At 37.2% G+C, this 23,074-nt stretch overlaps 2 protein-coding genes across 3 annotated transcripts; one reads left to right on the top strand and one right to left on the bottom strand.

The window, feature by feature from the left end:
- Positions 1-521: 521 nt before the first annotated feature.
- bzw2 (basic leucine zipper and W2 domains 2) lies at positions 522-15,032 on the bottom strand. 2 transcript variants are annotated; one of them, XM_058377854.1, is made up of 12 exons: positions 14,945-15,032; positions 8,498-8,568; positions 7,403-7,579; positions 6,336-6,439; positions 6,047-6,112; positions 5,285-5,420; positions 4,473-4,582; positions 4,016-4,186; positions 2,809-2,955; positions 2,345-2,483; positions 1,082-1,204; positions 522-949 (listed from the first exon to the last, which is right to left on the bottom strand). In XM_058377854.1, exons 2-12 carry the CDS (start codon positions 8,559-8,561, stop codon positions 924-926), a joined length of 1,263 nt encoding a protein of 420 aa, XP_058233837.1. In that variant the 5' UTR covers positions 8,562-8,568; positions 14,945-15,032; the 3' UTR covers positions 522-923. The 2 variants fall into 2 exon arrangements, with proteins under 2 accessions (XP_058233837.1, XP_058233838.1); XM_058377855.1 differs by lacking the exon at positions 14,945-15,032 and adding an exon at positions 9,575-9,721.
- A 242-nt stretch (positions 15,033-15,274) lies between these two features.
- LOC131345127 (ankyrin repeat and MYND domain-containing protein 2-like) lies at positions 15,275-22,504 on the top strand. Its single transcript, XM_058377852.1, has 10 exons — positions 15,275-15,491; positions 15,965-16,029; positions 17,179-17,317; positions 17,447-17,545; positions 17,643-17,803; positions 18,733-18,947; positions 19,069-19,204; positions 19,633-19,761; positions 19,926-20,055; positions 21,461-22,504. Exons 1-10 carry the CDS (start codon positions 15,407-15,409, stop codon positions 21,637-21,639), a joined length of 1,338 nt encoding a protein of 445 aa, XP_058233835.1. The 5' UTR covers positions 15,275-15,406; the 3' UTR covers positions 21,640-22,504.
- The last annotated feature ends 570 nt before the right edge of the window (positions 22,505-23,074 follow it).

The raw sequence follows: 23,074 nt of genomic DNA, 5'->3' as shown, positions 1-23,074 counted from the left end.
ACACGTTCTCCACTAATCAGGGAACAGTAGCTGACGCAGCACGCTGTCCACCAATCAGAGAGCGGTAGCCGACACAGCACGCTGTCCACCAATCAGAGAGCGGTAGGCGACACAGCACGCTGTCCACCAATCAGAGAGCGGTAGGCGACACAGCAGGCTGTCGACCAATCAGAGAGCGGTAGGCGACACAGCACGCTGTCGACCAATCAGAGAGCGGTAGCAGACGCACTATGCTCAACAACACAGAGATTCACCATCGTGGAACCATTTTATATTCAGAAACTTTATATTTGGTTAAATTAAGTGATTACTTAAAAACTCACTGGTTTAACATTCAATCTTATGGCTGTGTAACTGAACATACTAATCTTTTGTTATAACAATGTAATCTTTATGTTTCTTTATGCTTCTCTTTTAAACTAAAAACCTAAGTGAAGGCAATACTGGGAGCTTCATAACCTTCATAGTGTAACAGCACATTAGATATAAAAACACAGGGCTTGATTTATGCCACTAAAGCATTTGGGCTTTAAAAAAGTTACTTTATTGGGAAAACAATTTAACACTTCTCACTGCATTACAGTTTCATGGGGGGAAAAAAAGAAAAAGCTATAAACCGTCTAATCCCCCACATCAGTAAAAACTAGATATTTAAGTGACAATTCAGCAAAAGATGGTGCATATAAAAACCATTTTATTAATAAAAATTACTCATACATACAAGCGGGTTTATTCAATTGAATATTTGAGAAGCTAATTTACACAGTACCTGATCAGCATTAGTAAAGATTATGTGTCTTTTGTTAAAAGGATATCTATGGCTTCTCCCGTTGGTTGTGCTCGATTGTCTAGGAGTCGTCCTACTACAGTGCGCTAACAGGCTTCAGAGAACAGTGTGCAGTGATCTCCAGGCGTCCCGAATGCTAATCTTCTCTCTCGGATTCAGACTCTGCCAGAGAGAGTACCATACACAATTAATGATTTACCTTCAGCAGTGGCTGGTATGATGTATATACAGTAAAGCAAAACTGAGAACGAAGCAGAGTTTATACTTTTCAATGTCTTTGTAAAACCTGCATACCTTCCTCGGCATTCTGAAGCCACTCCACAAATTTCTTCATCTGCTCCAGAAAGACGCTTTTCCCTTTGGCAGCATGAGCATCTTTGTACCATTTTAAAATGGCTTCCTCACTAAGGACATCAGCTATTAACAGAGAAGGGTGCAAAGTCACATGAAGACCATTTGAGTTTTTTTTTTTTTTTTTTGAAGTATCTGCTAATAAGTAACGGACCTCTGACACGAAATCTTTTTTTTGTAATTATATTGAAACAGCAATCTAAGAAGGTACTATATTTTACTTTATTCTTTATTATTCTGGAGTGTCTATGAACCTTGTCTATGAAAATCTTGCCTATATACATACATAGCCAAAAGTTTTGAGACACCTGCCTTTACATGCAGATGAACTTTAATGACATCCCGTTCTTAATCTGTAGGATTTAATATGGAGTTGTCCCACACATTGCAGCTAAAATAGCTTCAACTCTTTTGGGAAAGCTTTCCACAAGGTTTATGTTGTTGATGTAAGGCTTGGATGCAGCTGCACGGCCATGAAACCCTATTTCATGAAGCTCTCTATGCACTGTTCTTGAGCTAATCTGAAGGCCACACAAAGTTTGGAGGTCTGTAACGATTGACTATGCAGAAAGTTGGCGACTTTTGCACACTGTGCTCCTCAGCATGTGCTGACCCTACTCTGTGATTTGACATGGCCTACCATTTCATGGCCGAGTTGCTGTTGTTCCCGTTGCTTCCATTTTGTTATAATACCACTAACAATTGACCGTGGTATATTTTTGTCGTGAGGAAATTTCAAGAAATGGACTTATTGCACAGGTTGCAATCTATCACGCTACCACACTTGAATTCACTGAGCTCCTGAGAGTGACCCATTCTTCTACAAATGTTTGTAGAAGCAGTCTGCATGCCTAGGTGCTTGGTTTAATACACCTGTGACCATGGAAGTGATTGGAACACCTGAATTCAATGATTTGGGGGGATGTCCCAAAACATCTGGCAATATAATGTATATGTAGCAGTTGCTCCATTGAGAATATTGTAAATACAAATATGTTATTTGGAGAGGAGTTTACATGATTTGATTAACATCATTTAAAGTATATAATTAAGGGACAAAATACATTTGTTTGGACAGCACACACTTTCTTTGTTAATCAGTTACATTCAGGGTAAGGTGTAAATTGAACAAGTATCATTTCTTCTGAAGCTATTTATATCTACATACCATAACTGAGCAAGTGAGTTTTTGCTATTATTAAGTACCTTTGTAGAACAGCACCACTATCTTGGAGAAGGATTTCATGAAGTGGATGTTGTCATAACAGTACTCCTGAATCTTCAGCAGCAAGACCAGTTCAGATTGACCCTGAGTGCTGAACACAGCCAGCAGAGGAGCGTAGTGCTACACAAAAAAAAAGTGAGACATCAGGATGACTAATCAGTGAAGGCTCATAGATACAGTTATGAAATAGCAGAATAGACTCGTAACAGTAAAAAGAGCTAAAAGAAGTGCTCTGAACTTTTGCTCTGGAATGAAGTTTGTGAGCAGTCTATACGGGCAAAAAAAACTATTATACTACGAATGTCAACACCAACACTATGAATAAATTGCTTAGCTTTCCTGCTTCCTACACCCAGGGACATGCAGGTTAGAGTCACAGTCACTGCAGTAAGATGGCAAAATGTATTTAACATATTTAAGGAGAACACCTCTGCAACCTCGGTACCTTTAGGTGTTTGAGGGCCTGCTCAGTAACCAGCTCTTCCTTCTTGTTCCACTCCACAGCGTTCATAAGGCAGGACCAGAGTAAGCCAATCACAGCCTGCTCCTGCAGATCATTCCTTTTCATTTCCTCCTTCACATACACCACAATCTGAACACGAAATTGAACATCTAGTCAATACCCATATACACTTACACCCAAATACATACATACATATCTTTTTAAGATATTTCTAGATTTTCAAAAGAATAAAATTCTGCAGCCGACACAACCAAAGTTGTATTTTGGTTGGATTTTCATACAAAATCAACTTATTTCCAGATGATCTGTTGAGATGCATTTCAGAAGAAGCTATTGTATTAAACACTAATACTGGATAATTGTTGATCTTGAGCAAAGTGAAAGTTTTTGCTGCAAAATATTAAATTAATGTGTTGAATATTACTTTAATAAAACAAGTTACATATTTTTCAATAGGTTTTCTGAAAGTTGTGTTTCCAACTCCGCTATAGGGTCAAAAATGAAACATGACTTTTGAATCAGTAGACTTACAGGAAATTTATTTGCATTTGAATGTATAAATCTAAACCTATATGATTATTTAAGGAATAAAGAGCAATAGGTTGCGCTGTTAAAGGAAATTGATCAACACCAAGGTGGTTTGTTGCGGCCTGATAGGAGTTACTGTTACAAGCCCATGTGACCCAATGTGTTTTCTTTCACTTATACAACAATTTTACAGTAAGTACAATTTGCTATTTATTAAAGAACGACATCATACTTTTTATACATTTATAATTACATTCAACTTTAAACTTAAGGTTGTCTGCAAATCAGGTTTGCTAATGACTTATTTAGTAGATATACAGTAAACACTTACAAAATGCCAAATCTCCTTTTAGATCCATATTAGAATAAGCTTTGCAGTCTTGTAACTAAAACCACTGTCAGGGCTGCTGATCAACAATTAATCAACATGTTCTGACCAATCAGAACCAAGAATTTAACAGGTCAGTGGTATAAATTTTCTACACTAACTGTTATTTTAAACTGTTCTTATATAAAATAATTAAAATAGTCAACTGATAGGATTAAAATTTAGAATATAGACTTTTATTCATTTAAAGAATGTTTCTTTGACCGATATACAGGACTTCAAAACAAATAATGTTAAAATACAACCAAAGAGATGGTGACTTGGCATGTTCACCTCTCTGATGGGACACTCTTGAGACAGACGCTCTTGCAGTTCTTTCTGCAGCTCCTTGCGAGTGCCCAAAGACTGCTGCACACGCAGGTAGTCCGACAGCTCCTTTAGCCCGGCTTCATTAAAGTACATGGAGAAGTGCTCCACATTTTGCTTGTTGGCAGGAAAGAGTTCCTGAGGATATTATATGGGACTGAGTTAATGAATACCAAGTTAAATAGAGAATTAAATATAACATAAATTATTTTAAAATGTAGTAATACTGTACAAAAAAAAAGTAAAGAGCTGTAAGATTATCCTGTGTTCTTTCTTGTTTACAATGTCCAGTTCTCACGGTCATGAAAGCTTAGAGCAAACACCTTCACAGATCTGCTGATCATCTCAAATTTAAGCATGTTTACGATATTAAATATCATCCACTTATTGAAACCGCAGGCAATTTTTCCACACACAAACATACAAGAAGTTTCTTATCCAGGCTGGCCTTTCTCAGGGCTGAAGTCACAGCATTGGCATCTTTCTCAGCTATCCATGCCTTGAACAGCTTCACTGCAAAGGAAGCAGCGATTCCTGTATAATAAAATTAACATTAAACTGAGTGAAACAATCAAATTTCCACAAACATAGAAGGATTGTTCTGAAAAACATCAGGGTGCATTTACATGGTGTACAATTCCAAAATAACCTTTACTGGCACTGAACAGTCACAAAAATAGACATGTCTCTAAAATGACTACAATTTGAACCTACATATGGAAGAATAAGTATTGCTTAGCTAGTACGCACATGTAAAGTGTCCCATCCCTACAGGGATTTCCATACATCTGTTTTAATTAAAATATGAGAACTCTACTTCAGAAAAAACTTTTGGTGCTTGGCAGAGGTGCAAAAGTTATATTGCCAAAACTAATCTGAGACGACTTTGACATGGTCCATTATCATGCTGTTAGAAAATGAGTAAATTGTGCCATGGGGGAATGCCCACAGACAAAATCACTGAGATCACATTTTCCACAGACTCCCTAAAGCCTGTAACTACATGATTTAATACACTGCACTGCTGCTACACGATTGGCTGATTAGATAATTGCATGAATGTTTTGATGTGCGGGTGTTCTTCATAAAGTGCTCAGTTAGCGTATGTAATCATAATCATAAAACATTTAAGTGGTTATTGAAGATTAATGAATGTCAGATCAAATGTGAAATCTGTTTACATGCACACACACACACACACACACACACACACACTTAAAGCCGAATGTCACAAACCTTCTTTCACTATGTTATCACTGAAAAGGCTGGTAAGGATGGCAGGTGGCAGTGTGCCAGTGGCCAGCAGGATGCCGGTCAGCATGGCAAGTTTAGCCTGCTCAGACTCAGTGAAGGCTTTCAGAAAGAGAAGCAGCTGTCCAGGACAAACAAAGGCATAAAAAAAGCAAAAACACTGAATACTTCATTCTTAATTATATAGCAACCAGAAACTTTAACATAATGAGTATTTATTGACTACAGTTTCAAAAGGTCCACAATTATGTGGTTTGGTTATTATACCTTGGGCACACCTTATTATGAAATATCTAGGCTCACGTGTTGAAACTGCCAGGTTTCGGATTCAGTATCGTGAGTCAGTCTGCAGCTTAACCAAAATTCAATTTGAAGAAGAAAATCAACACTAATGGGATAATATAATGAGGGCTACACAGTACGGTATAATACATACTGCATCGACCATTAATGTGTTCTGATCTCAGTGTACTAGTCTTATTAATCAGCAAAGCTCTTCCAAAATAAAATGATCCTTCAGATGTGGCCAATTTCATAATAAAGGTGCAAAGATGTAATTAGAGCCTGTCAGAAGAGTTATAAAAGGGAGCAACAGAGACAACACTGACTCATCCTGACAAACAGAACAGAGCTCTTATACCATATAGCAGTATTTACACTGACTGATGAAAGATGCAAGAAGAACTGTTTTACCTCCACACAGTATAATCACCATCTGCTGGAAGAAGTAGAGTACAAGCAAAGTACCTTTTTTATTTCTTCCTCAAATGCCTTCTCCAGATATTTGTATCTCCTGATAAGTTTATTGAAAACCTGGTGATATGTAGATGGAAAAAAATGAAAAATAACTAAACAAATGCCTTTCCAAAGTGTTGTAATAATAATAAACAGTTTTATTACAGGATAATGTATAACAGGATTAATGTATAAAACATAATACCAGGAGTGTCATGTAGGTCTGTACTTCAGAGCATTGCTTTTACTGTTCAGTAAGGTGGAGTTAGTGAAGCAACATCTGAGTATTATCAAGCATTACCTGAGCATAGCTGCGAACAGCAGTGTGATTTTCCTCTGTAGTGAACACACAGTGAACAGTCACCTTGGTCTTGTCTCCATCATCAATGCGTGTTCCCCCGGGGGCTGGAAGGCAATCAGAGGTTAGTAGTTAATGGTGTAATGGCTAGCATGATTGTACACTGCCTATGATGAGGTCAACAAAGGTGAAAAAAAAAAACACAATAGCTCAACACCAACACCATCTGCAGTATGTAAGCTTACGAATACATTGTATGGCCACTGTATATGTGTATATATATATATATATATATATATATATATATATATATATATATATATATATATATATATATATATATATATATATATATATATATATATATATCAAAGTTCTTCCACTTCAAATTTGGCAAACCATATCTTCATGGAAGTGGCTTTGTGCACAGGTGCACTGCCATGATGGAACAAGCTGCCTCCAACAGTTTAAGGAAGACTTGCATATGGGAGTGACCTTCCTAGGTGTCTACACATTTTTTCCCATATAGTGAATCCTGATAAAGATATTAATGGTATTAATCGTTTTACCAAAGAGCTTACTAAGTCATTGTGTAATAATTTAGAGAAACGGTCATTGGTATAGGTGATTACACAAGGCAGATCAAATTAATGTATGAAATATAAAATATAGCTCTTATTTAGGTTTATTTAAGTGAATGTAGGGTTGACAAACTGTCCATAGCAACAGATAGTGTTTACAGTAAGTGCATATCTACTGTATGTGCATTTACATTTATTGTATTAATTTCAGCTTCAACTCACTGTTACTCACTTTCCCTAAACTGTTTCTTTAAGGCAGAATTCATACTTGTCCCTCTGATTAGTGCAACTTTATACAAACCCCATTAAACCATATCAATGCACCGTTGCTATTGATCGTGACACTAAGTGAAGCATAACTCCAGCTGCCAATTATTTTTCATATAATAATAATAATAATACTGTAAATGTAGGAAGAGCTTTTAAAACATCTAAAAGTAAAATAAAGTACAGCACAAACCATTAACATTCTGCTTTCTTAGTTCTCACCAAGCATGCTCCCAGCGATGAGGATGTCAAACAGAGTGTCAGCATAACGACGGTAGTCCAGTCTGGAACCGGTGACATCCAGAAACTTGGCTACAGCATCAAGATCACCCCCAGCTTCGTAGAGGCCCTGAATGATTGTGTCTCTGAAAACCGTGGGCTCAAACTTCTCCTTTTCATCTGCAATAACCAGAGGGATGTAATCAGAACCAAACTGAATGGGGGACCGGTTCAGACTGGTACAGATCAACACAGACTGGTACATAGTACTTTTCATTAAGTGGTCGCTAAAAACATTTCTCTTCTGGAATGCTGGAGAGTGATGAATACTGCACTTTTTAATGAGATTTATAAGCTAATTACTGTCCATCATTACTGTACATGGTCCACGAATTCATCGGACTACAGGAGTGAAAGTACACACTAACAGTCTGGCTGTGGCAGTGACACCCCACTTCTGAACAGTCCATAGCACCTACAGAGCAAGGCTTTGAAGTGTGACACCAGTGTCCTGTGATAAAAAACACCCTCACATTTGGCAGCCACAGGCCCCTGAGGAACATTTTGTAGGCCAAGCTAGGCTCAGGATGAAACAGTTTTTCCATGAGCATTTGTCTATGAAGCACTGTGCTGCAATCACAGCCCTCTAGCCCTAATTTATTTAAATCATGTAAAGCCAGTTTGAAATGTCCAGTACCTGAACCAATGTGGGCAGCTTCAGTGCTGCTGTTCCTGATCTGTGTGTGTGTGTGTGTTTCAGGTGGAAAAATAAGCAGCAGTAGTGAGGTGGTAGGGGGTCTGTACACAGTTTAGTGTTGTGCAAGAGCGGACACAAACAGTCTATTAATGGAAGGCAGAGAACTGCTACAGGGACTTTTGCAACAGAGAGTGAAAGACTGCAGCACATGAATACCTTAGGGGAGTGTGTATGCGTGTGTATGCACTTACATGGATAGGCGCCCAGATAAACTTGGATAAAAGTCATTTTGGAAACCATTTTTAAACAGCCTCCAAGACAAAAAAAAAACCTATATAATCCAGTTAAATTACTGCAGCATATGACAGTATAGCTGGACAGTGCTGAAAATGGACACTTACCCCTTTTTCTAGTCTTAAACCGTTGGCCTGTAAGCACTGGCTTCTGTTGCTTACCGGTATTCATAAAAGTCCTGAAAAGAAATAAATAATAGGTTACTGGAGTAAGACAGATTTCTTTTTATCCAGACTTGGAGAAGTGTATTTTTTAACTAAAACATTTTCATGCCAGTACAAATCGGACTAAAAGTCTAAAGATATCATCAGACTGAAATATTCCCTGAATCTGAAGGCGGTACAGAACATTAAAGGAATAATCCAAAGAATTTCAACCAGTAGCACATGTGTGAGTATTAAAAAGACCAGCATTTTGAGATCTGTTTATACAAAACTCACTTAACCTTGGATGTCTATGGGTAGTTGCTGGGGCATTCGTTATATGCAAAACACATTTTTAGAGGACGTTTTAATGCTCTAAGAGTGTATACTTTATCCTTTCAGACTACTTTTTCCACACAATCTGTGCTTATGTGTAACCAATGTAGCGCAAACTGCTTCGATTTCCACTTGATCTCACAGAGCCACAAAATGCTCAGGAAAGCATTTTTTTTTCTTGCTGTATTGCTCTCTCGTGCTCGTGTCACATGTAGGAATTCACATTACAAAGCTGTTCATTGTAAACAATTTTTGACAATTCAACCTATTAGGCTTGAGTCATGAGTTTTTACAGTAGAGAAACAGGACAACTATTCTCCATTTTTATTACAAATATTATACATGCAGCAAATACAAATTAAGCTTACAAAAAAAGGCTGCCATATTTTATCAACGCACAGCTTATGTTTAAATTATAAGCACTTATTTTATTACTTATATTAAGCAGTCCTAAAAAAAGATCTGGAGCCGATACAGGTAATAACAGTCAAGAACCTGATTCCACTTCATAAAACCATCATTCAGAAAGCAAAACTACAGTAAAAATTTATAACACCTGACTTTCTCACTCCCTTATTTTCAGTAACGGCTTCTGTGCCAGGTATTTCCCACGCATCATCACGAACACTTTCCTGAACACACGGCTTATCTGAGGTGAAGCAGTACAGAGGGAACAGAAAAAAGCCTTCTGCTTGAAAAGCTTACCAGCTGTAATGTCCTTTCCACTACAGAGTGAGAGTGATGTGCGTGTGTCTCTCTGAGCACTCCAGCAAAAAGTGACTGCCGTGGTCAGGCTCACGCTGCTCTGTGCTAAATATAGAGGAGCTCATCTCTGTGACAGCGTAAACTTCAGTAAGCCAGGCATGGGTCATGTGTCCTATTACAGTAAGGACATGTCTGAACATAGTCCACTGCCTGGCATTGTGCAGATGCATGCACACACACACGGTTTTGCAACAGTTGATGGCATTGTCCTAGTCATGTCTCCATCACATCTCTAAATATATTTGACATTTTCTTTTAAAAGTAGAGAAAGCCAGTTTACTCAAAACTCATGTATAATAATAACCTACTGATTGATTTTAGTCGATAAACAAGCACAAAATCTGCATATACTCTACAGTACATTAAAAGTGCTACATTCACAATAACAGCATACTTGATTATAGCTCTTACTCTTAAACAATTAAAAAATTTATTCTAGTTCCTACCTAAAGTACAAAAAGGATAAATTCTTCCTTTTGAATATTTAGGCACATCTCTGAATGGACAAAAAAAAAATGGACCCTAGGGTTATGGTTTGGGTTAAATGGACCCTTTAATTCTAGAATTTACAAAAGTGTTATGCATTTGCAGACCTATATGTGTTGCCCTTAGAGTAAGCAGGATTTGAGTAAACATTGTGTTTTTCCATTGTGCATATACACAGTTCCTTTCAGGTAAACAACCACTAATGATTCACCAATCAAGCCATAACAAGCAACACTTAAAAAGCCAGTAATCACAAAAATCTCCTTTTCCTAAGCAAAGGTATTTTTTTTAATGTTTGTCTGTGGCTTATGAGTACATAAGAACAACCCCCACAATCAGTCATTTGCAGCTTAATTAGAAATAAGTGCTGCCCACACTGCCCTAACTACTGAAACTGCTGAAATTTTGAGACAGCATAAAGAAAGCCACTAGAACTGAATTTGGTACCCAATTCTGAAGTAGCGTCTGCAGCTACTTACACAAATAATGAGATTCAATTCTGTTACTCCTACCTCAAAGTTTTTGGTAACATTGATGATGAAAGGTTCAAATCCTTCAAACCAAATATTTGTTAAGGAAACTGATTTCTCAATTTCTCTGAATCAAAATGCACAATTGTTTAGAAATACCAGATATAGTGTTATCTAGATACTAGATAATACTACAAATAGTCTACTGTTGTCATTTCTGGTGCGTTTCATGTCTTGTGCGACATTTTTGTCGCATCCCTATTAGTCACCTTATTCTAAATAAAAATGGCATAGGAACAAGGTAGTTCTCAGTTTAAGCTAGTCATTTCTCACAACACTGACTCCATGTGCACAGGAGATACCAGATATCACCCTGGCATTCCTTGCCAGAAATACAAGTTCCACCAGGGTTGTTTTTTACTTCACATTTAACCGGCCAGGATTTCTTCAACCACTGTATGCTGAAAATGACCACACTGCATTTGTTAGGGGTGTACAAAAGGCATCAGACACAAGCACTGGCTGTATTCGTTACCCGGTATCTCTGGAGCTAGACGAAGTCTCTAAGTGTCGTCTCTGGTTTAATTTACACAGTGAGAATTAACAGGGAAACTGAGTCACCCAAAGAGAGATCACACCTTGCAAATGAAAGAGGAGCCGGAGTCGTGCCTCACCCTTTAATTACATCAGATAAGAGTCTATGTGCCAGAAAGAGGAAGTCCCACTTCATTATTATACTGGACAATACAGCATATATCTCATCCCATACTCAAATAGACGTTGATCCTTTTGAAAACTATACTCAAAATTCACACAATCATTTCTGTTCTGTTGAAACTGCTACTGGACAAATATATAAAGTTATAGTGAGATGGACTTTTTTAAAAATGTGAAAGGAAGGGAGAAAAAATACTGTATTACATTATGTTCTTCAGCTGCTGAGAGTTGAAGGCTGTTGACCGTGCTGTGGCAGTAAGTCTGTAAGCATAAGTCGTACCCCAGCACAGAGATATCAAATGTTATCATGCCCTAAATTCAAGCACGAAAGAAACCCTACTACATGGTGAATGGCAGGACCATTCAGGTGAGAGAGAAAGAGAGAAAGCAAGCCTAAAAACCCTCAAGAAACAGGAGTGTGATAATGGACATGTCTAATACTAGACTATTGAAAAAAAAAAGGCATTAGGACTTAATTATGACTGATTAAGGTTTAGATTTTTTTTCTCTCTATAGAATAGCCTTTTATTTTGTTTTTTTCTATTTCGGTAGAGAAGCTAGTGACTGATGGATGATCGTCAGCTGTACATCTTTATTTAATTTTCCAGTTGAAAAGTTGTTTGATTGCCTGATCTGTGTACTTTTATCTGCTTGTGTGGGTTTTAGCAAGTGTGTATATAGCTAACACAAATATTGGGTTAATCCTTCAAAACACACAACACACACAACCTGCATTATAAATTTTTTCTCTACAAAATATTTCAACTAGAATTCACAGGCTAGTTGCATCAACAAAAGCATCTACCTTCAGCCCAGAAACATTCAGCACACTTTGGGATTACAGCACACCATCCTTTCGCCCTTTCAAATGGAGCTTATTTTTAAGATAGCTTGCTGACATTAGGTGACTAATTAATTCTGTAGGATTTTGTTAAACATTGCTACAAACTGAAATTTCTTTTGTACATTACAGCTCTACTTTTTCTAAATGCTGCTACAACAGTTTTGCACACCAGCAGACTATTGATCGGTGTTATCTTTACGTATCGTTCTTGTAGTTTATTCTATTGTCTGTTCTCATGGTGTCTTGTCTTGCACTGGTTGCACACATGCAGTTTATATCAATATGTCATTTTTTTCTTTTACTCTTTAGCCCTAGTTCTGTGTTGTTTAATGTAGCCCTGCATTTTATGTAGCACCAGGGTCCAGGAGGAATATTCTTTCATTTCACCGTGTACTGCAAAAGCTATATATGGTCGAAACGATAATAAAAGCCTCTTGACTTGACAAGGATAAGTGATGTTAACTTATAGACTGGGCAAAGTTACACCGCATAGGTGGAGCACAAGCACAGCTTGAATTACAGTAAGAGCAGAACAGCTGGTAAATACAAGACAAGCTGTTGCTGAGATGTTCTGCTCAGGCAGCATGGTGGCACTGCAGGCAGCGCTGCTGAATCACAGCTTCCTGGTTACATCCTGACTTTGAATTATGGTCTGTGGGGAATTTCTCTTCCTCTTGGGTGTGTGTGGGTTTCCTCTGGGTTCACTAGTTTGTGAATTTGTGTGTCCATGGTGCCCTGATATGGACAGGCCATCCAGGGTGTATTTCTATCTATAGTCTAGTGTTCACAGGAAAAGCTCAGGATCCACTTTAACCTTGATTAGGATCACAAGGTTACTGAAGATGAATAAATGAAAATATGTACAATCAATTAATCTGGATTAAAAAAGTTGGCATAATTTCCAAATCCTTATGTTGAAGAATGAGAAAAAAAAATCACTAAGAGTGCAGCACACATTGTGGGGATTTATGTACAGCATCTTTGGCAGATGTCCTTATCCAGACCGACTTACATTTATCCTATTTAATAAACCTTATGATCAGTAGTCCAATGTTTTAATCATTGAGCTACCACTGCCACAAGTCTTTAAGTGTTATTGCAACTTTGACGAGCTCACAGACCTTATCCTAGATTAGGACCTCTCATTCTTATTACATCCTGACTAGTGTGCCAGTTGGACATTGTCCAGCTCAGGCCTTCTAATCTATTTCTATAGAGCCATACAATGATTTGGCATGTCTACAGTGTGGGGGTGTTCTCCAGTTTCACAGATGATAAAGTGGGATGCTGTACTGTCTGGAGAGGAAAAAAAACACATGAACGTGGTGTAAGGGCAAGTGTTTCCAACTCTCTCTCTCTCTCTCTATATATATATATAAAATTTTATTTTTATTTATATTATACACACACACACACACACACCCCGATCAGGCACAACATTATGCCTAATATTGTGTTGGTATCGGTATATTATATAAATATTTATTATATAGTATATTATACTATATATATATATATATATATATATATATATATATATATATATATATATATAATAGTACATTATATATAATAATATAATATTTTTATATAAACAGCCCTGACCCGTTGAAGCATGGACTCTACTAGACCCCTGAAGGTGTTCTATGGTATTGGGCACCAAGATATTAGCAGCAGATCCTCCTACCTTGCAACATACAGGACTTAAAGGATACTTTTGATACTGACCACTGCAGACCAGGAACACCCCACAAGAGCTGCAGTTTTGGAGATGCTCTGATCCAGTTGTCTAGCCATCAAAGTTTGGCCCGTGGTCAAACTCGCTCAAATCCTTACGCTTGACCATTTTTCCTGCTTCTAACACATCGACTTTGAGGACAAAATGTTCACTTGCTGCCTAATATATCCCACCCACTAACAGGTGCCATGATGAGGAGATAATCAGAGCTATTCACTTCAACAGTCAGTGGTCATAATGTTATGCCTAATCAGTGTATACTTGCTTGAATGGATGGGTGAACCAGATCAAACCAGAACAGAATGAGAAGCGTTCACATTTTAGTAATAATAAAGAGCTTGATAAAGCACGGTCATGTAAATTACAACCTTTAGTCTTTAGTCTTCCATTATAATAATAAACTGATTAATGTAACAGTTTAAATGAAATGTCACAGGACTGCGGTACAAAGCAGACCAGAATTTGAATGGAAACGGGGGACACCCACAACTCCGCATGAACCTGATCATTCACCTGGCTGCATTTCCATACTAGAAAATGACTTTTATTTGTATTTTATTTTAATTGTGCAAACACTGAGTTCTATTCAATACAAACTTACAAATAAGGTATTTCCATCTTTCATTGAAGGAAGGCGAAATACCGCCTGTCTGCACGCTATTCATACGAAAATAATGAAGACATAAATTATAATACAAAACATAAAGACCAAGGTTTGGGCAATGTTGATTAATTTATAGGAGATAATGCATGACTTTGACTTTGCAGTTAAAGCCCAGCTCAGTCCTTACTTCTGCTGCCTTCAATGCGCTTAATCCTATGCGATAGTTTCCATAAAGAGAACATCCACAATTATATTTTAATGTAACTTGTTTCCTCTGTTGTAATACTTGTTAAACAGGAGAAATATACATATTGTACTTCCTGTACTCTTATAGAGCCAGCTGAACAGCTTAAATATTACCAAACCGTTTCAGTCCAGTAACACAGGAACAGAAAATATAGCACAAAAAAAACAAAAAACAAATTTAAAACAATTAAACTTATATTTTTACCTGGCAGTGGATTTATTCTTCAGAAGAGTTTGAAGCACCGGTTGATGACCACTAAGTCTCACTCATCCACACGGAGAAGCAGTGAAATGCACTCAGAGCAGTCTATATTTGACAGGACCAAGGAGTTTAATGTACATTATATGTCCACATTACAAAGCAAATACGCTGTAAATAAAACAGACTACACGATGAAGGTTCTAATTAATACAAAATGAGGCATTTCAACCTGTAGAAATAAAAAAACTACTTGTTTCAATCTTCTTTACACTTGAGCGCGTTTTTCGTCTCCCCCCTTTTTGTGAACCGCAAATGGTATGATCCTAACAATGGCTTTTCTTCCATGGCTACAGTGTTATAAATTGAGAGTTCTTGTATATATACCGTTACATTACAGTGAATAAATAAAGGTGTTTTTACGGTAAAATATATATTTTTTTAAAAATCATACGCATTAACATTACAATGACAACTCAAGAGAACACAGCCACAACGAAGAGAGGTGATTTAACATCTGCTGAAAGAGAGATGCTACAGGTTGCTGCTGCAGGTATAAGAACTATATATAATTTAACCTTAAATATTCTTAATATATTTTTACATGCATGCACAAACTCATTGCTTTCTAAAATTGATGCGTCTTAATTTATTGTATTTCATATGACGTGTCATTACTTCATACTACCTACTTAACTACTGAGTACTGGTGTCACCCCACTCTTCTGATTATTTTATACCTTAAATATGCCTGATGGTGACTGGTTTGCATGCATCTGTTTTGCATAACCTGACAATAAAAACTTGCAGAGAGTTGGCTTTATTGGGTATCAATACTTCACGACCACTGATATAATTAATTATATAAATAATTATGTAAGCAGCTAATTCTAAGGTGATTTAGTACTGATGTACACAGTTTTATATGATATTCATGTTTTTACATTACTGTTCATTTAATGTTAAATATGTGTAAAGGATCTATTAGTTTTTAATTAAAATTGTAAGCAAATCTTTTGTGTGCAGGGGATGTGCAAGAGGCCACTCGGCTTCTCAACAGTAAAGAAGTACGGGTTAACTGTCTGGATGAGGTAAGGGTGATTAATTCATCTGTGTTGTATATAAACACAAACACAAATGTGCCTCATGTTGTTATAAGAAAATAAATCAGTAAAAAAAAAAAGGTGGTGTGATGTGGCCCAACACAAGCCTATCATTAAGTTGATTGTTTTCAGATAGCAGCATTTTCTATTATTCTGCAATAATTACGTTTGTATTAGGTAAAGAATTACACTTTAATCTTTATAAGTGCAGTTTACTGTTGTTAAACATCCAGGAAACAGGTTAGCTACAGTCCTTCGCTTATAAGCTCTCTTTCGCTCTCTTGTAGTTCATAAAGCAAAAATTCAGCTTGATTTTGTACAAAGAAACCACAAAGCTATCTGTCCTGAAGGTTTTTCTACTTTTCCCAACCTTAACTAACAGCTTTGCCTCTGACTGGTACACATGGACACTGGAGACTCCTTCTAAAACACTAGACAAATGTCTCCTCACAGAAATATGTCACTATATCACATCATATAATTACATGCTTTTAAGCCCATTTATGTGGAGGGCCTTGTGTAAGTTGTTGCTATAGTAACAACTTGCAACCAACCCAGTTGTCAGTGCCATGGTGCAATAGAAAATTAATCAATTTAATCTTCTGACCAATCAGAATTGTATAATTGTGTGTAAATGATGTAATCTTTTATTAGGTGAAGTTGTGCAGTGCCTGTTGGAGTGAATTAACAACACATGCTGTCCATTGTTAGACAGACATATGGTGGAGACTTGTGAGAGGCGGACGTGCAGCTCAAAGGGATTTTGATAATGGAGAGGCGGCACTCAATGTAGCCCACAAGACAGGCTTCTTCAGACTCTTTTGTCAAAAGATAGAGTGGTTTAAAACACCAAACCACAATCCTCCTGCCTGTCAAACTCAGATGTGTGGCATGCAGTCTATGCCACCAACGCACTCAGTCAGCCCTGGCCAAGAAGTAGCTCAGATTATGAGTCATAAAGATAACATGCAAATGAAGTAATAATGTTTGTTGATTAGTGGCAGAAAAACAAAAAAACAGGTTGCTGCTTTGAATAATCAAATCAGACATCTGTTCTTAAAAATGCATTCCAATAAAAGGTGCGGTTTCAGTTACACATCTGTGTATTTCATGTTTTCCCATGACCTTTCCATCCAGAATGGCATGACACCCCTCATGCATGCAGCTTACAAAGGGCAAGCAGACTTATGTAGGCTATTGCTGCAGCATGGAGCTGATGTCAACTGTAATGAGCATGAGTACGGCTATACTGCTCTCATGTTCGCCAGCCTTTCAGGTGACTACACAAATAATTCCTGGGGGTAAAAATGTGTAGTTATTTGAAGAGTCCATTTTTAGTCCTTTTTTGGGGGGCTCTGTTGTATTTTAAGTAAATATTCCTAGCTCAAGTAAAATTTATGCTTAGGCAATGCTGAAATTACATGGATGATGCTGGACGCTGGGGCAGAGACAGACCTGGTCAACTCTGTGGGACGGACAGCAGCACAAATGGCAGCTTTTGTAGGTGTGTAATACACGTAATGCTCACAGACACACACAGCTTACAAACTTAAAGTATATACAGCCACTGAGCAGTTATTTCTTTTCTCCTGTATTTCCAGGCCAGCATGACTGTGTGACCGTGATCAATAACTTCTTCTCACGAACAAGATTAGAATACTACACCAGACCACAGGGCTTAGAGAAAGAACCCATACTTCCTCCAAAACTGGCAGGACCTTTACATAAAATCATCATGACCACCAACCTTAACCCAGTCAAGGTAAGTACTGTTTTAAAATCGATATATTTTCCTGCAGAGATCATTTTCTACAAACTGCAAACATCCAGCCGAACTTCACATATGGGTACAGATTATCATAAAATGTGATCATGTAGCACAAGATTCATTAACTAATAAGACCAGAAAATGTGACAGTTTGTGACAGGAAAAGTACCATGTGATTGACAGGAGTGGAAAACAATGTGGCCTTCTCCTGTTGTAGTCCGTACACCTAAACATTTGTTGTTTCAGGCATGCTGAGATGCTTTTCTCCTCACCAAGGTTATAAAGAGTAATTATATGAGTTTCTATGTACTTTCTGAAAGTTCGAACCTGGCCAATTTGATCTGAGCTCTCTTATCAACATCCCACAAAACTGTCACTTACTCAGTGCTTTTTGTTTTTTGCACCAATCTGTATATGAATGTTTTATGTGAAAATCCCAGGAGATCAGCAATTATCAGAAATACTCACACAGCCCATCTAGGAGCAACAACCTTGCCATGGCTGAAGTCACAGACATCACATTTTCCCTATTCTGATTTTTGTTGTGAAAAGTGACTGAGGCTCTTGACGAGTAAAAATGACAGGTGTTTAGGTGTTCCTGAAGTGTAATGTGGGTGTAGACGTATGTAAATACATCTCACTGGAAATTCTTGAAGTAAAGTCTCATTGAAAACTGGCGTCATTCGATCTCATGTGCCTTATGTTGATTGGATAATGGTCTCTTAGCCCTCAGATATTTTGCTATCACTATTTTTTGGTGTCAAGAGAATATTTGTGAATTATTGGTAGTTCCTGCAAGCTGATGCAAATGGTCCTGAAATATTTCACTCTGATATTTCTCCTGATTTTTCCTCCTATTCATTTTCTTCTTTCTTCATTCCTCTTATCCCAAATCCCACCTATCCTCCCACTCTCTCTGTTAGATGGTGATGATGGTGAAAGAAAACCCGCTCCTAGTAGATGTCGTAGCTCTAGAGAAGTGTTACCGAGTGATGGATCTGCTGTGTGAGCAGTGCGTGAAGCAGCAGGACATGAATGAAGTGCTGGCTATGAAGATGCACTACATCAGCTGTGTGTTACAAAAGTGCCTGGCCTTCTTACAGGAGCGTGATGACAAACTAGACGCTCTCCTCAAGAGGTAATTTCATTGTCAAGTACCATAATGTGATGCAAATGGCAGCCTTTCATCACATCGCCCATTTAATATGATCACAATTATTAATATATTAGTTCCACAAATGGTAATTTCTTTTTTTCAGTCTTTTAAAAGGCCGGGATGGTGATGGCTTTCCTCAGTACCAGGAGAAATTTATTCGTGACTGTATCCGGAAGTTTCCTTACTGTGAGGCGACTCTGTTGCACCAGCTGGTCGAAAACATAGCTCCTGTGGAAATTGTTAGTGAATCTGTATGACTTATTACTAACATTTTGGTTTTTGTTACCTTTACCTTGTATTACCTGTAACCTACTTATATTACAGTCATATAAGTGGTATGCATAAGTTACTTGTGTGTTCATTCTTGAAAGAGCATGTAAAGGTATACCCTAGTGTATTTTAGTCCTTACTAAGCTAATTTGCAATCTTGTTTTTTTATTTATTTATTTTAAGTTTCTTCCAGGCTTCAGGCTTCTGTTTATGTTCCCAGCCATTTTTCCTTAAATTACAGCACACAGGTCATATGTAGTTTTTCCAGACGAGATTGGATCAGTTAGGGGAAATTTTCAGCAGAATTAATTTACCTCACAGGCAGGAATAAAAGCTAACTGCTCCTTTAATCAACTATATATAAGTGTTAAATCAGCAAACTGCTTATTGTTTCTAGGGGAACTCCCCAACAGCCTTCTCAGTTCTTACTCAGGCATTGACGGGTCAGATGGCTCTAATGGACACTGAGTTTTGTGCTACATGCGGAGAGAGAGGAGCTGATAAGAAGTGTTCATTCTGCGAAATGGTACAGACGCTTTCTGCTTCCTGTCATTGAATCCATTTTTAAGTGATTCAGATCATGGTTGAAAAAAATCAACATTAAAAAAAATCATTTTGCTGATTCTAGCACTGTGAGCACACGTAGTTAAAGGCACATGCTAACTATCCATATTTTATTTTTTTTTGCAGGTTGTCTATTGTGGGCAGGCTTGTCAGAGGCTGCACTGGTTCACACATAAGAAAGTGTGTAAGGCCCTGCAGCGACAGAGAGAATTTCAAAGTAAAGATTCTGCCAGTGTGAGAGAAATCCCTGGAAATGGTAAAATATTGACATGTTATACTGGCTTTTTTTAATTGTGGGAAATGATGGTATGAATTGTAAGACACACCATCTAACTACAGTGTGAGAATGCACTGGTAAATATTTGAAAGCAAAGATCTAATATGTAATTATTATTAGTTATTACTTTATTATTATTATTATTATTTATTTATTAATTTATTTATTAATTTATTTATTTATTCTTTTTTTCCTGCATGGAAATCACCTCAGATTTGCTATTTACAACCAAGCACTAAATGTGACAATTTTATTTACAATAAAAGTGTAAGTGTATTTCTTGCTCAGTCTTTAATTAAATCTGACATTGAGCACTGTAGCATTATAATCAATGTTTTATTCATGCAGCCTGAGACCCATAAAATAAAGTTTAGAAACCCTCTTGAAACATAATCCAACTATTGAAATATTAGATTAATTATTTAAATATTTACAATATATTTTGCCTCTATGGTGCCACAGAGCTTTTATTCCTGAAATTTTCACCATATTCAGAACATTAGTCTTAACATAAAAAGCACTGAGGTGAGGCAGGAAATAACTCAAATGGCCTTTTTCCCTGGCTAAACTTAAAAGCATCTAATGATAAAGAATAAATCATTTTTAACTGAAAAGGAGCAAAGTACTTATCCTGAAATGAGCTCTCTTTCTAGCCTCCTCTTTAGTCCTCGAATTTTTTCAGTAATTCTGAGCTCCCTCCTTAAATCTATTTTCCCTTAATTTTGAGTCCCCCCTCTTTTCTCCCCCTCAATATATATATAATATGTTTTTTTAATCCTGAGCTAATTTCCTTTCCTTTTTTTCCTTGAGGTTTTCCTGAACTAATTTTCTTTTCCCCAATATTCTCTATCCTCTATTCCCTTTCTTTCTATTTGTCATATAATAAATCACAACTCAAAGTATCATAGTGTTGCTCTGTTACCTAGCAAAGCTCTATGTTCGCACAGAGAGTGCAGCAGTTGGAGGGAGATTATAATGAGGTGCGGCCCGATGCATCATCTTTAGGCTAATTACCTGCGCAAAGCCATTGCATAGCAACTGGTACGAGTCTGTGATAAAAGCCTGTGCAGGTGGCTGCAGATTTGCCTCAGAAAAGCGTTACAGCTTTTGAATGAAGCATCAGATACGCTAACGACTATAAGAAGTCAGTAAAAAGTAAGATAAATTTGATAATAATGGGTTGATATATCCAGCTCTGTAACAAACTAACAAATAAACAAAAAAATGACAGACTCCCTGGATATGTTTCTCAGATCCCTCTGGGTCCCTGGGATGCAAGTTGTGAAGTTGTGTCTCTCTGATAGGATAGTATTTTATGGCCCATGTTTAGGTGACTGCTTCCTCTACTGTCAGCTAACTCAGCTCTAATCCTTTGTTTCTTCAGCTGACGGTCATGATGTGATGGAAGGAAATTGCAGCTCATTGCTTGGTCTCTGTTTGGGTTTTGCGGAACTTGGACATTCACATGCTTTTTCTGAGAACTACCCTGACCCTTCAAATGCTGTTGCAGAGGCCATGTCTGGCTGCCAGGACTGGGGAAGGGAAGGCCATCCGTCTTCCTGACTGTTAACACTCTGCTCATTCACTATACATTTTAACCCAGCAGAACACAACCAGAACCCTTACTGACAGGGAAGCAATCAGTCCTACATAGAACCTAGAGTGATAACAAAAGCCCAAAAATAGTCCCAAAAATTGTTGGGATTCTTCCTAAAAGTATTGTACTTGAAATAATTTCTAAAAGGGAAATCCTCTGTTGTAGGGCTCTACACAGAACATTTAAGAGTTCCCCTTAGAGCTTTTAGGGTGATGGGTACAGTGTAAATATACTACCAGTCAAAATGTTCGGACACATGGGATTAAATGTAGATTTTTCATTGTCTTAATGGCAATTTGATAAAAAAGCATATGGTTAAAATTTGTTTCTGGACATCTGTAACGAAGGTAACATGCATTTATAAGTTTAATTATGAATCAAATTGTTTTAATTTAAAAAAAAGTAATAATTTCCCCAAAGAAACGCTTTCATATTAAATTTTGGAGAAGCAATGAGGAGCTTGGCTTATTTGAGAAAGCCTTCTGGATGAAGCTCTCTGATAAAGCTGGCTGAAAATAAATAGTTCAAATCTTCATCATGAATGCTGTATTTATATAGTACAAATACTTTAATTTGCTCAGCAGTCTTGGTAATTCTACAATTCCATACGTTACTCTACAATGTTTATTTTCTAATATGGTAGTATTATGAAGAAAATGTTTTGACTGGAAGTGTGCTTCTGCACTGGCATAAGGGCTTACTTATATACTTACTTTGCAGAACAACTCTTTTCTCTCTCTTATACCTCCCGCTTGAACAGTTTTTATGTTTATTTCTGTTTATTTATTTATAATTAATTTCATTCTTGTCATTTTGTTAAGATTGTTCACAAGTCGTTTCATTTTTCATGAGTTATTTTTTCTCTGAATAAACATTTAACAAACTGATTCATTGACTGGTGACTTTCTTAAGACCTATCAGGGTAGTTGTTTATCCCAAAACTAACCAGGCTAAATCTGATAGGAGAATAAATGTAAAAACTCTCTTGTTAGGTAGAGGTTGCAGGAGTGCTGTTGGCTCTCTGCTATGTGTTGATTATGTAAGTGGGTGTCTAAGGCTTCTGTGGTAGTGTAACATTTAAGACAGTAGAGGGCGGTGTTTGTCCTCTTACACTCCAATACTGCTTCTTCCACAGGCCCGTGGACTTGATATTTACCCCTGCAGGCTGTCCTCCTGGATAGTGTCTTGTCAGCACTTTCCAAGATGATGATTATATCTTCAATAGTTTCATCTCCAACACGTGAAACATTAGGAAGCCTGAAGCCTATAGGAAACTTAATAGTGCCTGTTTTTTCTACATTTTTCTAATTTGATTATACACATTATAAATGCTCTGCCTTTAATCTCTGCTTTCTATCTCCAAGACCTGAATAATATAAATTTTAAAGTGTGTGTGTGTGT

This window comes from Hemibagrus wyckioides, linkage group LG24 (genome assembly GCF_019097595.1).
Source record: "Hemibagrus wyckioides isolate EC202008001 linkage group LG24, SWU_Hwy_1.0, whole genome shotgun sequence".
Lineage (NCBI taxonomy): Eukaryota > Metazoa > Chordata > Actinopteri > Siluriformes > Bagridae > Hemibagrus > Hemibagrus wyckioides.
The sequence above is the reverse complement of the archived record's forward strand: the minus strand, read 5'-3'. Positions and strand labels throughout refer to the sequence as shown.